At 47.7% G+C, this 16,060-nt stretch overlaps 1 protein-coding gene across 12 annotated transcripts in view; it reads left to right on the top strand.

Annotated features, from left to right (window-relative positions):
- HSPG2 (heparan sulfate proteoglycan 2) overlaps window positions 1-16,060 on the top strand; it is a 109,180-nt gene that overhangs the window by 65,621 nt on the left and 27,499 nt on the right. For 6 of the 12 annotated variants that reach the window (XM_040327021.1, XM_040327027.1, XM_040327029.1 and 3 more), the window contains 17 exons: window positions 1,611-1,670; window positions 2,834-2,956; window positions 3,038-3,190; window positions 4,846-4,991; window positions 6,331-6,408; window positions 7,412-7,547; window positions 7,639-7,790; window positions 10,350-10,473; window positions 11,178-11,329; window positions 12,018-12,150; window positions 12,243-12,394; window positions 13,196-13,334; window positions 13,416-13,567; window positions 13,670-13,799; window positions 14,409-14,563; window positions 14,804-14,933; window positions 15,369-15,523. In XM_040327021.1, coding sequence (XP_040182955.1) covers window positions 1,611-1,670; window positions 2,834-2,956; window positions 3,038-3,190; window positions 4,846-4,991; window positions 6,331-6,408; window positions 7,412-7,547; window positions 7,639-7,790; window positions 10,350-10,473; window positions 11,178-11,329; window positions 12,018-12,150; window positions 12,243-12,394; window positions 13,196-13,334; window positions 13,416-13,567; window positions 13,670-13,799; window positions 14,409-14,563; window positions 14,804-14,933; window positions 15,369-15,523 — 2,270 coding nt within the window. The remainder of the gene's footprint in view (window positions 1-1,610; window positions 1,671-2,833; window positions 2,957-3,037; window positions 3,191-4,845; window positions 4,992-6,330; window positions 6,409-7,411; window positions 7,548-7,638; window positions 7,791-10,349; window positions 10,474-11,177; window positions 11,330-12,017; window positions 12,151-12,242; window positions 12,395-13,195; window positions 13,335-13,415; window positions 13,568-13,669; window positions 13,800-14,408; window positions 14,564-14,803; window positions 14,934-15,368; window positions 15,524-16,060) is intronic. The other 6 variants (XM_040327026.1, XM_040327030.1, XM_040327019.1 and 3 more) reach the window with 5 other exon arrangements.

Below are 16,060 nucleotides of genomic sequence, written 5' to 3'. Positions count from 1 at the left end.
CCACAAAGTCATGGCCATCATTATGGAATTTCCCCCTGTGACGAACCCAGGACTATGTGGGCCGTCAATGCTTCCTCTGTAAAGAACCAGCACTATCCAAGATTCTTTAGCCCCCCCCCAGTCACCAGCCGCAACACAGTGTAGGGTAAAAACCAGCAGACTACTTTATTTTCACACATGTTACACAGATCTCTCACTTCAAAACACTTTCCCCCACCCTTGGAAAACAGGGCGGGTTAAACTGTCCAATGACAATGGACACACAGGTCAGGTGTGTTCAAACGTCTCATCAGTAAACAGTCTTATCAGCAGGGGAGCTGCTGGAGGAATTCCCTCTCCCTCTTTCCTTACATCAAACACACTTACACATCCCATAATAGTTGAGGCAGACACCACAATAGAACAATAGAATACAGTCACACCCCAAACCATCACAGCAAAGCGTCCACAACACACAATATATACATATATACAACATTGAGTCTATCAACAATGAGACTAGCACAGATCATAGTGGGGTTCTCAGTCCCCCTGTACCCCTATTAGAGACACAGGGTGATCTACACATAAGAGGGTCCGGGGAAGCTGGACACAGAGTTTCCAGAGCGCTCCAGGGTAAGCTGAGTGCCACAAACCCCCCACCCAAAGTGACCCCCGTCACACCCCCTCTATAATATCCTTGGAGGGTGTCTGTAAGCATTTGTGCCCATTTGTTAGGTCAGGAACTGATAGATAGAAGACCTGGCTTGCAGTCATTGGTACAGCTCATTCCAAAGGTGGGGGGGGGGGGCAGCACAGTCCCACCCAGTGCTGGAACAGAAAAGGGTCTTCACCAAACTGTTACCACAAGTTTGGAAGAGCACAATTGTCTCCAATGTCTTTGTATGATGGAGGATTACCAGGATTACCAGATCACCGGGGACACCTGAACATCTGGAGGGGGGATCTTCATAGATCTGGCCATATAGTGAAGGTGTGATCTTCAGGTGTCCACAAACTTACACCAAACGCCGGCTCTGCCCAATGTGCACCGTATGCCGGCTCTGCCCAATGTGCACCGTATGCCGGCTCTGCCCAATGTGCACCGTATGCCGGCTCTGCCCAATGTGCACCGTATGCCGGCTCTGCCCAATGTGCACCGTATGCCGGCTCTGCCCAATGTGCACCGTATGCCGGCTCTGCCCAATGTGCACCGTATGCCGGCTCTGCCCAATGTGCACCGTATGCCGGCTCTGCCCAATGTGCACCGTATGCCGGCTCTGCCCAATGTGCACTTATACATGCTACTTGTTATTATTTTATTTAAAGAGTAATATGAAGATTGTTGAGGTGAGATATTGTTAATCCCTGACATATGTGAACCCTCCTGTACAGACGACACGACATCCTTCATATCACAACCTCTTATCCACACTTGTTCTATATAGAGAGTCTTTGCTGTTTTGTATATATTCACTTGTATATAGAAGGCTGACCACCAATAAAGCACGTGGCTTCTATGACCTCCAGCCCTCCGCCTCTGTTTTATGTAGCTGTGATGGGACACGGGACAAATTCCATGTGTGTGCTTGTGAATTTGTACAATAAAGTTGGTTCCTACTTATCCACAGAGACCACCAAGACCCAGATGTTTTATGGACCGTTTGAGACCTTTGAAGGACACAGTCCGTGTAAGTTGGCATGGAGTGCTCAACCCATTGAGCACTGTGACTGTAGCATGCCAAACTGCCTGATCTCCCATCCTGCCGCCATGATCCTTACCATACCGCCATGAATGCTGGAGACTGCCTCCTTGCATGTCGGAGCAGATCCATCACCCCATATTGTGTGTGTGTGTGTGTGTGTGAGCGTCATTTAGTGGTCAGTAATATTGTGTGTCTGTGGTGTGTGGTGCTAATTTCCAGCTCCCTGTGACTTCACCATCACACGTGACCTTGGCTTTCTTCCATCCCATCAAGCTGGACTGCAGTACCTACCCAGCACTATTTGTTACCCCAAAGAGCCGACCGGCACCAGCAAACCTGGAAAATAAAGCTGTTATCTGCCAGTACATGCTGGGACTTGGAGGTCCTGGATTGGAATAGATTGCATGACGCATGACCCTACGAGAAGTTTCCTCTGCAGAGGCGGCTCTTTAATTAGGCAACATTAGGCGGTCGCCTAAGGCCTCGCATTCACAGGGGGCTCGCGGACGCCTAATTTGCCTCTGCTCAATCACTGTGTGCCAGATCCATGCATCTTTCTGCAGCCATTTTTATTTGCTTTAATTTGTTTTACCCATTATGGGCATGAGTGGGGCCCCCGTGTCTAAGTTTTGCTTAAGGCCTTGCAAAGCCTAGAGCCGCCTCTGTTCCTCTGAGTTAGTGGAGTTGATTTACGAAAACTGTAGAGTGCAAAATCTGGTGCAGCTGTGCATGGGAGCCAATCAGCTTCTAACTTCAGCTTCTTCAATTAAGCTTTGACGATAAAACCTGGAAGCTGATTGGTTACTATACACAGCTGCACTGGGTTTTCCACTCTCCAGGTTTCGTAAATCCACCCCAGTGTCTCGGGTACAAACGAATGTTGAGTCTGGCTTATCAAGCCTAGAGAAATGGAAAGTGTCTGTGTTTTACCCATAGTAAAACTTTCTGATTTTATTCTATCAGGGATGCTGGCAACTGAACTAGGTTCAGCTGGATGTTCTTTCTTATTGTTTTTCCTTCTCAAGTTTTAAAACTGCCCCAATGGGTCACATGACACTGGAGGGGCCACATGTATGTACTCCAGGAACTCACCGTATGATCATGGGTTATGATGTGTTTGCTGTAATGTGTTCTTCACCATATTGTAGCCGGAACAGGGACCCACCCCACGGCTATCATTGAACCCAGACAGCTGACTGTCCAGCCGGGTCAACCAGCAGAGTTCCGCTGCACAGCTACCGGGAACCCCCTTCCTACCGTGGAATGGACAGGTAAGAAGATGGGAACAGGGAATGACCCAAGAACTGGGTTAGCAAGATGACCATTTAATCCACCTGCTGTGTCACTTTTAGGTGGACAGAATGGAGGCATCCCCTATAGAGCAAGCATCCAGGGAGGTGTCCTCAGATTCCCATCCGTTCAAATCTCCGATGAGGGGCAGTACACCTGCATCGTCCGCAATAGTCATGGACAGCACATTGCCAGGGCCGATCTGCGAGTACACAGTGAGTAGTGTGGACAATGATCACACAAAGGTTTTACTCTATCAGTGTGTGAAATGTGCGGAATAGTTGTATAATCCCATCTGGAAAGTCTGCTGTTCCCAAACACGATTAAGCGGTGTGGAGAGGCAGTAGATGCTGGAGCTCAGCTCTTCTACCAGGTCTTAGCTGGAGCGCAGCTCTTCTACCAGGTCTTGACTGGAGCTCAGCTCTTCTAGCAGTTCTTGACTGGAGCTCAGCTCTTCTACCAGGTCTTGGCTGGAGCTCAGCTCTTCTACCAGGTCTTGGCTGGAGCTCAGCTCTTCTACCAGGTCTTGGCTGGAGCTCAGCTCTTCTACCAGGTCTTGGCTGGAGCTCAGCTCTTCTAGCAGTTCTTGACTGGAGCTCAGCTCTTCTACCAGGTCTTGGCTGGAGCTCAGCTCTTCTACCAGGTCTTGGCTGGAGCTCATCTCTTCTACCAGGTCTTAGCTGGAGCTCAGCTCTTCTACCAGGTCTTGGCTGGAGCTCAGCTCTTCTAGCAGTTCTTGACTGGAGCTCAGCTCTTCTACCAGGTCTTGGCTGGAGCTCAGCTCTTCTACCAGGTCTTGGCTGGAGCTCAGCTCTTCTACCAGGTCTTAGCTGGAGCTCAGCTCTTCTACCAGTTCTTGGCTGGAGCTCAGCTCTTCTACCAGGTCTTGGCTGGAGCTCAGCTCTTCTACCAGGTCTTAGCTGGAGCTCAGCTCTTCTACCAGTTCTTGGTTGGAGCTCAGCTCTTCTACCAGGTCTTAGCTGGAGCTCAGCTCTTCTACCAGGTCTTAGTCAGTTGAGGCTGCTATCTTACCAGATCTTAGCTGGAGTTCAACTATTCTACCAGGCCTTATAGTCAGCTGAAGCTCAGGTCTTCTAGCAGGTCTTAGCCAGCAGAGGCTCAGCTATTCTACTAGTTCTTAGTCAGCAGAAGTTCAGCTCTTCTAGCAGTCTTAGCTGGAGCTCACAGTTTCTTTACCAGGTCTTAGCCAGCTGGAGCTCACAACTCTTTTAGCAGGTCTAAGCTGGAGCTCAGCTCCTTTAACAGATCTTAGTCAGTTGAGACTGCTATCCTACCAGATCATAGCTAAAGTTCAGCTATTCTACAGGCCTTATAGTCAGCTGGAGCTCAGCTCTTCTACCAGGTCTTAGCCAGCTAAAGCTATTCTACTAGGTCAAAGTCAGTTGAGACTGCTATTTTACCAGATTTTAGCTGAAGTTCAACTATTCTACCAGGTCTTAGCCAGCTGGAGCTCAGGTCTTCTACTAGGTCTTAGCCAGCTGGAGCTTAGGTCTTCTACCAGGTCTTAGCCAGCTGGAGCTTAGGTCTTCTACCAGGTCTTAGCCAGCTGGAGCTTAGGTCTTCTACCAGGTCTTAGCCAGCTAAGGCTCCGCTATTTTACTAGGTCTTAGTCAGCAGAAGTTCAGCTATTCTACCAGGTCTTAGTGAGTTGAGACTAGGCTATCCTACCAGGTCTTACTTGAAGTTCAGAAGTTCTACCAGGTCTTAGTCAGCTGAAGCTCAGGTCTTCTATCATGTCTTCTTCACTTTGGGACATACATGAAACTTTTATTGTATCCATGTAATTTGTCTCTCTGAGGTGAATATGAGTATCCATGTTCATCTTCTGTCCTTGTGTCCTATGTACCAGTAGGTGGGAATCTTCCAGTTGTCCAGGTGAGCCCAGAACGTACCGAAGTCAGAGAAGGCGACACAGTCCGTCTGTATTGCAGAGCTGGTGGCACTCCGATGGCGACAATATCCTGGAGGAAGCAGGGTGGCATTCTACCACCACAGGTCAGTCTGGAATTTGGTTCCTCTGCTCCTAAATCTCGCCAAAGATTTTGCCCCGTGTATTGGCTGGCTTACGATTCTGCAGGTCTAGGCAGATGAGTCTCCTTAGTGAAGTGTTCCCTGAGGTTTTAGAGAATGCGCCCAGTCATGTAATGACTTATAAAAATATCTTATGCAGAGTTCCGCCCGCATCATTAATTATTATGGTCAGATGAGGAAATGTTTAAGCCAATCTGCACGAAACCCGCATTACCCCCCATGCTTGGTGTGATACTCTCCCTGGGTTTGTCGGAACCAATGTGATGTTTTTCTAGGCGTATCTCCTGCACACTGTGCTCTGCTTCTGTCTGTGATCTCCCTTCGATGCACACAAGTCCACCAAGCTTTACTAACACCTCCACCTTAAAGGCTCGCTTGTTCCGCTGTTCACACTTTACTTACCTGGCTTGGCGGACGCTTGGTGAAGAAAAACAAAACGCCCGGGGTCAGGAGTGTCCTGTTCTACTTCACACGGGATAAAAGCCATTCTCCACCCGAAGATCGATTTCCTGAGTGGAAACATTTCCATATTAATAATTAGAACTGGGGACATCATTGATTGGAAGAATGGTTTTGCCATTTCTACATCATACAGCATAATACACAATTGTCCTTTCACTACACACATCATTCCTTTCCTGTACAGTCCTTAATAATTTCTCAGGATTTATATAGTGACCTTTTTTATATTTATTGTGATATATTATATAAGGGACTTCTTATCCCTTTTCCCAAAGTCTAGACATCCCAAAAATGGGGACTTCCCCTAAAATAAATTGGACCATATTTGTATCTCTAATTGAACTTAAAGATCTTGCCATATACGTTTATTACGTCACCCCTTTTCCCAGAAGCCTCTCCAAATCTACATTCCTTATATCATTGTGCCCAAATGGGGGGGGGGGTACAGTATAATGTTGGGGGGGTCAGGGCCCCCTGTGGCCCCAGGCTGGTGACGCCTCTGCCCAAATCAGTACCCTAAGTGCCCCATACTGGGGCCAATACGATAACTGCATCCGATGTTTCTACCCCCCTTTTTAGGGGAAGATTGCATTTGCTTTTGCAGCAGCTGCTTGGCATTGAGTGTTGCTGGTATTCTTATGGTTGCCCAGAATGGCCTTCTGCGGGTCGGTTAGTCCTCGCTGTAGATAAGTTATTCTATAGAAGAAATGCTAAAATCTGGGCCTTTCTTTATCTTTTTCTTCCAGTCTTCCTAGCTTACTAACCCATTCCATCTGATCTCACTCTCTTTGACTTTCTGTTCCTCCTCACTATGCCGGCGGCAATCTGTCCCTCCGCACAGGCCCTCGCCTCTCTCGGTTTCCTTCACTTTCGAAGCAGCAGCCTGGAAGCCATCCACAGACGGATCCAAGAGCTGCAGGTATCTGCGTCCATGGTCCCCTCCCCAGATACAGAAAAGTCCTCATTTGCATTTAGCTGTTTGCAACGTGTTAGCTCGCTTCAGCGCAGGATATGAAAAGCATGACCTCTGTGGAAGAGAAACAAAAAATTGAAGGGACAAGAGGTAACACGCCTTTGGACTTTTGAGGTGTTAGATATAGGGATAGAAAGTCAACATTACAACATATAAAATTAAGGAATATTATTACAAAGGTTTTATATGCTATAGACAACAAAAAGTGAAATGAATGCTCATGTTGGTTATAACGTATGCATGTAACGTATATTTTGTTGTCTATAGCATAAAAAACTCCACGCCGGAATCTCCTGAGGAAGCTTTGCTGAGCGAAACATGTTGAGTGGTAGTGTCTGTTCAATTGTTCAATATGCTTCAATGGAACAAGTGATTTTCTGATATGAATGTAAAATTGTTCTCATGTTTTTTACCTTTGTATTAAAATTCCTTCATTTTATATGTTGTATTAGTGACTTTATATCCCAATATCTAACACATCAAAAGTCCTGAGGCTTGTTGCCTCTTGTCCCTTCAATTTTTTGTTTATCCATGTATTGGGATGTGGTGTTCAATTTGATCTCTCTGTCTTACCCTGTCAAAACTCTGTGGAAGAGACATCACAGCCAACCTGTTATATAGTTTCTATGCACAATCCTAAATATAATACACGAGCAGAGCCTAGCACAGGCATAGAGTGCATTGGGATGAAATCCTGGCCTTTGAGTCTATCCAACGGTATGTCTGATTTTTAGGCTCGCACAGAGAGGATGGACATCGCCTCTCATCAGTGCAGGATATGGAAAGCATGACCCCTGTGGAAGAGACATTACAGCCAACCGGTCCTATAGTTTCTATGCACAATCCTAAATATAATACACAAGCAGAGCCTAGCACAGGCATAGAGTGCATTGGGATGAAATCCTGGCCTTTGAGTCCATCCAATGGTATGTCTGATTTTTTTTTTTAGGCTCGAACAGAGAGGACGGACATTGCAACACTTGTGATCCCCTCTATATCTGCAGCCGACGCCGGGACTTACCTGTGTGTTGGCACCAATACCGCTGGCACCTCGGAGGCCCGCATCGAAGTGATTGTAGTGAGAGGTGAGTCCAGCGGCCGCATTCTGCTAAGACTTTCTGTACAGTAACATAAGACGTTTGAATCTCTTATTCGTATTCTGTATCTGGTTTCCAGCCACTGGATCTGCCCCTCTGGTGAGGATCGAGCCGTCATCGGATACACTACAGGAAGGACAGACTGTGGAGCTGAACTGTGTGGTGGCATCATACCCGCAAGCTGTGGTCACATGGCACAGATCGGACCGCCCACTCTCGCCAAATCACCAGGTAATCATCCACAAATGCTGGGTTATCTTTTTTTTTTTTTTTTGTGCTGGGTTTCATCAATTAAAAATGAGAAGCTTAAACGAGCCCAGTTGCCCCAGTCTGGGGCCCACTTATAAAAAAATAAAATAACAAAGTCAGGGACGGTGCTAGACTATTTTGCACCTCCATTCCAAAAACCAAGGCCGTTAATATAGTAAATATACATTTAATCCTAAAGGTGTTCAGTAGGGTTGAGGTCAGGGCTCTCAACTCCCCCCAACACCAAACCGGGCAAACCATGTCTCTATGGAGTTGTTGGTTGAGAAGACCTGGCTCATTCCAATTCATCCCAAAGGTGTTCAGTAGGGATGAGGTCAGGACTCTGTACAGGACGCTTAAGTTCCTCCATACTAAACTGGTCACACCATGTCTTTATGGAGATGTTGGTTGAGAAGACCTGGCTCATTCCAATTAATCCCGAAGGTGTTCAGTAGGGTTGAGGTTGGGGCGCTCAACTCCCCCCCAACACCAAACCAGGCAAACCAAGTCTTTATGGAGATGTTGGCTCATTCCAATTCATCTCAAAGGTGTTCAGTAGGAATGCGGTCAGGGCTCTGTACAGGACACTCAACTCCCTCCAACACCAAACTGGGCAAACCATGTCTTTATGGAGATGTTGGCTCATTCCAATTCATCCCAAAGGTGTTCAGTAGGGATGCGGTCAGGGCTCTGTACAGGGCACTCAACTCCCTTCAACACCAAACCAGGCAAACCAAATCTTTATGGAGATGTTGGCTCATTCCAATTCATCCCAAAGGTCTTCAGTAGGGATGCGGTCAGGGCTCTGTACAGGACACTCAACTCCCTCCAACACCAAACTGGGCAAACCATGTCTTTATGGAGATGTTGGTTGAGAAGACCTGGCTCATTCCAGTTCTTCTCAAAGGTGTTCAGTAGGGATGAGGTCAGGGTTCTGTACAGGATGCTCAAGTTCCTCCACACACCAAACTGGTCACACCATGTCTTTATGGAGCTGACTTTGTACACATGTGGGGCACAGGCATGATGGAAAAGAAAAGGGTCTTCATCAAACTGTTACCACAAGGTTGGTTCACATACATCTGGCCATACAGTATAAGTCTTCATGCTTTTCTTTGTCTGGATAAACAACTGATCTAATACTCCAGACTTCCAGGGTTCGGTGCCATGGCTCCTGCAGTTGGGTTCTCTGCTCGTGGCCAATGATGGTTGGTTCAGATGGACTTAAAAGTGACTTCTCCGTATGTTAACTGTCCACAGCATTGGCAGAACCAAGAAAAACACAAAATTATGAGTACCTCGGTACAGGTTCCTCTCTCACTGCAGAGATTTTTACAGGAGGAACAAATTACATGCCAAAAATGTTCATCAGCAGCCAGCTAGTTCAGCCATCTTCCTGCGCTGGCACTGCCTTCTGCCATGGGAGCACAAAGCAGCTTTGTTATCAGTTCATTGGAGGACCCAAGGATGGTGGGTTATAGCCCCTTTCTTGAGGGGACCCCATTTCACGCTCTGTGCAGTTCTATGTGCAACAACTAAAACTGTCAGATATACCGTATATCAGGGCTGTCTTAATTCATGGGCAACCCTGGGCACTGCCCAGGGGCCCCAGGTGCGTGGGGGCCCCATGATAATCTCTTATTACATCGCACTTGCCTACTGTCCCGTATTGGCCAGGACAGTCATGCTTTTTACTAAGCTGTCACAGAATATCTGTGTCCTGGGGCAGCATCCCAGACCCTGTACTGGCTATCCTGAGAGGCAGAGCATCCCTGACAGCTTCTGCTCCTTTCTCCCCCTCTATCTGCTCGCTGACACTGCAAAATATGAGAGCCGCTCGCATAGCCATGGCCGCTCGATCTGCTCCCTCATTGGCAGGAAGGATTCCACCAGCACTGGGGAGGGGGGGGGGTCAAGCCTCCCATTATCTCAGTGACAGAGAAAAAACTGACTGATTTCTCCCATCCGTGAAAGGGTCTCGTAATAAAGGGCCCCACAACAGAAGTAAAGGGCCCCAGGATATATATATATGATTGCATTTTATAGTTGGGGGCCCCCTTACTTTTGTCCCTGCCCCCCATGTGCCCTCCTCTAAATATGGAAGCTGGAGACGCCACTGGTACTGTGCCATTCCGCTTTCCCCCCTCTTTGTGTTGATTAGTCTTTGATTTATGGCATGTTTTAAAATCAATTTTATTGAAATTACTAATGAATATGTAATTAATTCCATCAACGTTTAATACTTAAATTCTTCAGAGCTGGTGCATAAATTGTGTCAGGTTGGTAGGGGCTTCAGTGCATTACTTTGCCCAGGGGCCCATGATGGCATTCAGATGGCCCTGCCGTATATCATATAGTTGATATAAAATATTGAACTGGGTTCCACTAGATGTACTGCATTTTACCAACTCTCTGCTGTTACTCTACCGTTTCCGGAATGTTTTATGACCCTTAAGGATTAAATCCACCACCATGGGTCTCTGGATATGTAGCTCTATACAGTGTAATGGAACTGCTCGTTCCTCTATGTTCCTCTCTAAGGTGTATGGCTCCCGGCTCCGAATTCTCCAAGCCTCCGCAACAGACTCTGGGGAATACATCTGCCGGGTCACTAACGGGTTTGGCACACAGCAGGCCTCCATTATTATTACCATCACCCCAGTGTGTAAGTTTTTCTTGGTGTGTCGATCCTTCAGAGCACCTTCAGCTATTCTGGTCTTCTCCTTATGCCTCATATTCACACCATCTGTAGAACTTCTAATCATCCCTTCCTTGTTTTCCACCTAAACTCGTCCATTTCATCTTGTGTCTTCCTCCAATCTCGTCCATTTCATCTTGTGTCTTCCTCCAATCTCGTCCATTTCATCTTGTGTCTTCCTCCAATCTCGTCCATTTCATCTTGTGTCTTCCTCCAATCTACCAGCCGATCCTTCAGACATCACTCTTTGCTTCTTTTCCTCCCAGTCCGGGATTGACATTCTTACATTCCTGGAGTTATTGTTTCTGCGTCTTGCTATGTTTTATGTGTCTTTATGCCCTTTTGTCACCTCCGGCCTGAGTTTGTCTCTTATCTCATAGTTTTGTGTTACTTTGTGTCTTCATTTCTCTCTTTTATGCCGTTGGTGCCAGATCTACATAGACATGTCTTCGGGTTTATGTTCCTTACTTTTTCTGTCTGATTTCTTCTTCTGTTGGCGGAATCTTAATTTTCCATCAATCCTTCTTGGCCTTGCCTTTCCCTTTCACTGACATTAATTCTCCATATCCAATCTTCTTTTGCTTTTACTCTACTTTGGTTTGAACCCATTTCCTCTAATATGGTCCATTAGAAGCAGAAAACATTTTTTGCCAATTTCTGCTCTCCCCCAGACTCGGAAAACATTCCCGTACTCAGGATCGAGTCGTCCTCTGGCTCCCTGGTCGAGGGACAAACTCTGGAGCTGGATTGCCAGGTTTCTGGCTTTCCCGGTGCTGAGGTCACATGGTACAGACCAGGAGTTCCACTTTCACCAAATCATCAGGTAATTTCCTACGTGACATCAAAAACAGAGAATGTTATACAAGGTCCGTTACATATCCAGAAAGAAAAAGAAATGGCTGAAACAGAACAGGTAGACGATAAAGGCAACAAGCCGTGCTCTCCAAAGGGAACACGCCCTGAGATAGGTGGATGGAATACATGTGCCTTATCATTGGTGTAATTAGGAGGAATTGTGCCCCCTTCTTTGGTGTCAGTGGGGGAAATTATGCCCCAATGTTGGTATCAGTGGATAATATAGTGCCCCCCAAGGGCCGGATAAAAGCAAGCAAGGGGGCCACTGTTGGGAGACCACTGATCTAAAGAGTTGGGATTCAGTTTCTTAGAAATACTCAATCCAGCCTGATTTGCTTTAATGTATAAATGTTATCATGGAAGGAATCTACAGCTTATATAATACAATGACCAATTGGACGTCCCCTCGGATCGTGTCTGGTCTATATTGTCTTCTCTTGGCACATGGTCGTTTTATGGTCTATGGTGGACTAAAGTGACCAGCTTGTGTTAGGTGGTTTCTTCTCTCCTCCATTGCGTCCGGAGTCGGCATGGATGGAGAAAAGTTCAAGGTTTCTGTGATTCTCCCCATACAGGTTTAATATTACAACCTTCTTCTACTTGTAAATTCCCTTTTTGGCTTCCAATCCTCATTCATATCTGCCTCTCCCGGTTAGGTGTCCGGATCACGGCTGAGGATCCTACAAGCCTCGGCTGCAGATTCTGGCGAGTATATTTGTCGTGTGACTGTCGGCACGTTCACTCAGCAGGCCTCAACCTTTGTCACCGTCTCCCGAGTATCTGTTGACCGTAAGTACCTTCATAGAATCTCCATATTATTGGTGTGGCGGTAGCCCCATTGTGCAATATATTACAGCTGATTTCATCTCCAACCTTTTTAGCGGCCAGCTTTGTCCCGGCATTGAGGATTGAACCATCTTCCAGCTCGGTGGCAGAAGGACAGACATTGGAGCTGAACTGTGTGGTCTCCGGACAGCAAAATGCTGACGCAACTTGGCAGAGAACAGGGCAGCCTCTCTCGCCCAACCACCAGGTAAACTTCATGATCCAGGCGAGGGGGGTAGAGAGGCAGTGCATTGTGTGTATAAGGCAGCAGTGTGATCTGGAGGGGCAGAGAGTCTGAGCCTTGTGATCCAGGGGAGGGGGGTAGAGATTTGAAGCATTGTGTGTGTATAAGGCAGAGGGAGGCATTGTGTGTATAAGGCAGCAGTGTGATCCAGGAGAAGGGGGGAGAGAGGCGGAGCATTGTGTGTGTATAAGGCAGCAGTGTGATCTGGGGAGGCAGAGAGCCAGAGCATTGTGTGCATAAGGCAGCAGTGTGATCCAAGAGGAGGGGGGAGAGAGGCGGAGCATTGTGTGTGCATAAGGCAGCAGTGTGATCCAGGGAGGCAGAGAGCCAGAGCATTGTGTGCATAAGGCAGCAGTGTGATCCAGGAGGAGGGGGGAGAGAGGCGGAGCATTGTGTGTATAAGGCAGCAGTGTGATCCAGGGGCTAGAGAGTCAGAGCAGTGTGATCCAGGGGGTGGAGAGTCAGAGCAGTGTGATCCAGGGGAGGGGGGTAGAGAGTCGAAGCATTGTGTGTATAAGGCAGCAGTGTGATCCAGGGGCTAGAGAGTCAGAGCAGTGTGATCCAGGGGGTGGAGAGTCAGAGCAGTGTGATCCAGGGGAGGGGGGTAGAGAGTCAAAGCAATGTGTGTATAAGGCAGCAGTGCAATTCAGGGGGAGGGCTTCAGTTGAAATCAATTCTCTCTGAAGACACCAATAAATAGACTATGCCCCCCAGTGATGTGACTTCTTCTCTGGGAATGTATATGAAGTTCTTCTTTGGTTTTAGGTTCTGGGTTCCCGTCTGAGAATTGTTCAGGCCTCGGTAGCGGACTCTGGCGTGTACATCTGCCGTGTCACCTCTGGAGGAGTCACCAGGCAAGCCTCCATTACTGTCACCATTACGCACAGGATGGGTCCGGTCATTGGTAAGTATGGCGTGCCGAAATTCTAGTTAAATGAGGTCTCCTTGTTACTGCCGCCGCTGATAGAATTCTTTATGTGTCCAGCCACCGGCATCACCCCAACAATCAGGGTGGAGTCTCCATCGGACTCCCTGGCGGAAGGGAAGACGGTTGTTCTGAACTGCGTTGTTGAAGGTCAAACACATCAGGAGGTCACATGGTTCAGGCAGGGACAGCCTCTGTCGGCCAATCACCAGGTATGTACAGATATTAGAAGACCTCCTATGGTGCTGGGGTCCCGTCCAGCACTACATACTATATGACTGGCTCTGCATACATTGAATGTTCTTGTTGTGCAGAAGTCCGGTTCCCGCCTGCGGATTGTAAACGCCTCTCCTCAGGACTCTGGAGAATACATCTGCCAGGTCAGCGGTGGCTCCGGGATCCAGGCCGCCTCTATCATGGTCACCATTGAAGGATCTCACCATAGTGAGTATGATGGAGAACATTAATATGCCATGTCATGTGAGCATTGTGTATATAAGGCAGAGAGCCAGAGCATTGTGTGTATAAGGCAGCAGTGTGATCCGGGGGGGGGGTGGGAGGGGGGCAGAGAGTCCAAGCATTGTGTGTATAAGGCAGCAGTGTGATCCGGGGGGCAGAGAGTCAGAGCAGTGTGATCCAGGGGGAGGGGGGCAGAGAGTTAAAGCATTGTGTGTATAAGGCAGCAGTGTGATCCGAGGGGGGGGGGGGGCAGAGAGTCAGAGCATTGTGTGTGTGTATAAGGCAGCAGTGTGATCCGGGGGGTGGGAGGGGGGCAGAGAGTCGGAGCATTGTGTGTATAAGGCAGCAGTGTGATCCGGGGGGCAGAGAGTCAGAGCAGTGTGATCCAGGGGAGGGGGGGCAGAGAGTCAAAGCATAGTGTGTATAAGGCAGCAGTGTGATCCGAGGGGGGGGGCAGAGAGTCAGAGCATTGTGTGTGTGTATAAGGCATGTAAAATTCACGTTCATGGTCTGCGGGATTGAAAATTGTGAGTATAATGGTCCGTAAGGTCCGAAAGGTTGGCGACCACTGCTTTAGAATGTTTTTCTTTTCAGATTCTGGACTTTCTGGGGCGATTCGCATTGAGCCGTCATCACAGACCGCGGAGGAGGGACAGAATGTGGAACTTACCTGTCTGATTGATGGATATTCTGGCCAGTCAGTGACTTGGCATCGGCAAGGTGGTCGCCCTCTGCCTCCAAATCACCAGGTAAGGGTAACTAACGGTAGGAGAGCTTCCATAGGAAACAGGTGTAAAGGGGTAAATGTAATACAGGGAGATTTCCCTTGACCCGCATTCATTTAGAGTGCGGACACGTAAAGTCGGGCACAAGGGCTTTGGGTTTTGCCAGTCTGGCTCTTGAGGTTTCTCCAGCTCTACGTTTATGAGATGTATGAGGTTTGCTTGGTGTTGTCTTTTCCTCTAAGTACCATGACTGTTGCCTGGCAGGTCGCAGGGCCACGAATGCGGATCCTGAAGGCCACCCCGGCTGATTCTGGGGAGTACATTTGCCGGGTGAACACGGGATCCGGAGTCCAGGAGGCGATCATTCACGTCATCATACAACGAATCGCACAAGGTGAGCCGCCATCTCCGAATTGTCTACCACAAATCTCTGACTCTCAGACCCTCCTGACCTCGGGAAGTTGGAAATTGGTGGATGGGCGTGATCCCCGCCGTCGGAACGCTCTGATCCAATCAATGTTATTTACAAATGTCTGGAATGTTTGATTCACATTATCAGTGTGTCCCGTTCTTTGGTCTGTGATGGAAATAACGAGAGATGGATAACGATGAGCTCATCGGTCACACAAGTCCGGCTTTGTCCGGCTCTTCCTCCACGTTCTGACCTCAGACAAGGACTTCTGTGTGTTCGAGGACCACGGCCTCCTCTGTGCTCCTCAATGTCCTCACTCCTCATGACAGAAATGTTCAACATCACTTATAAATAATCACTGACCTAATGAGGAACGGGTGAGTGCTGCCGTGTTGTAACCCCTCTCTTCCCTTGCAGTGCCTGTGAACCCCCCACCGCCCATCCTGATTGAGAAGGTCCCAGGAAGGGTCACTGAGGGTCAGACTGTTGATCTGAACTGCGTGGTTGCTGGAAATCCGGACGCTGCCATCACTTGGACACGCCCCGGGGCTGAATTTACTCCAAATCACCAGGTGAGGAACGGAGAACCGTCGGCTATGACCCTCCCACGAGGAGCAGATCATAGCAACGCCGTGGTGGAGAGGCGACATCTGATTCTGTAAAAAACGTGAAATTACTAGGGGGGGGGGGATTTACTAAAACTGGAGAGTGCAAAATCTGGACTGAGACAAGTACACACTATAGAGGGATATGGTTTGTTCAGATTTCATGTCCACAACGCAGTGCACACATTGTACATCGCTGTGCTCTATGGTGCACGTGCTCTATGGTAACTAGGGTTGTCCCGATACCACTTTTTTACAAGTACCAATACTTTTTTCAAGTACTCACCGATACTTTTTTAATGTCATGTGACAGTTTTTTTTGTTTGTTTTTTATATTTTTTACAAAAATGTTTTTATTTTTTATTTTTACAATGCTTTCTTTTTTTAGGGGAGAGGGGTGTGTTTTTATTCAAAATGTTATTATTTTTTACAAAACGTTTTTTATTATTTATTGCAATGCTTCCTTTTTTTTTATCAGCCCTGTTGGGGGGGCTTTAGTGAGAT

Source organism: Rana temporaria, chromosome 10 (genome assembly GCF_905171775.1).
Source record: "Rana temporaria chromosome 10, aRanTem1.1, whole genome shotgun sequence".
NCBI lineage: Eukaryota > Metazoa > Chordata > Amphibia > Anura > Ranidae > Rana > Rana temporaria.
Note: the sequence above shows the minus strand (reverse complement) of the source record. Positions and strands in the feature narration are given on the sequence as shown.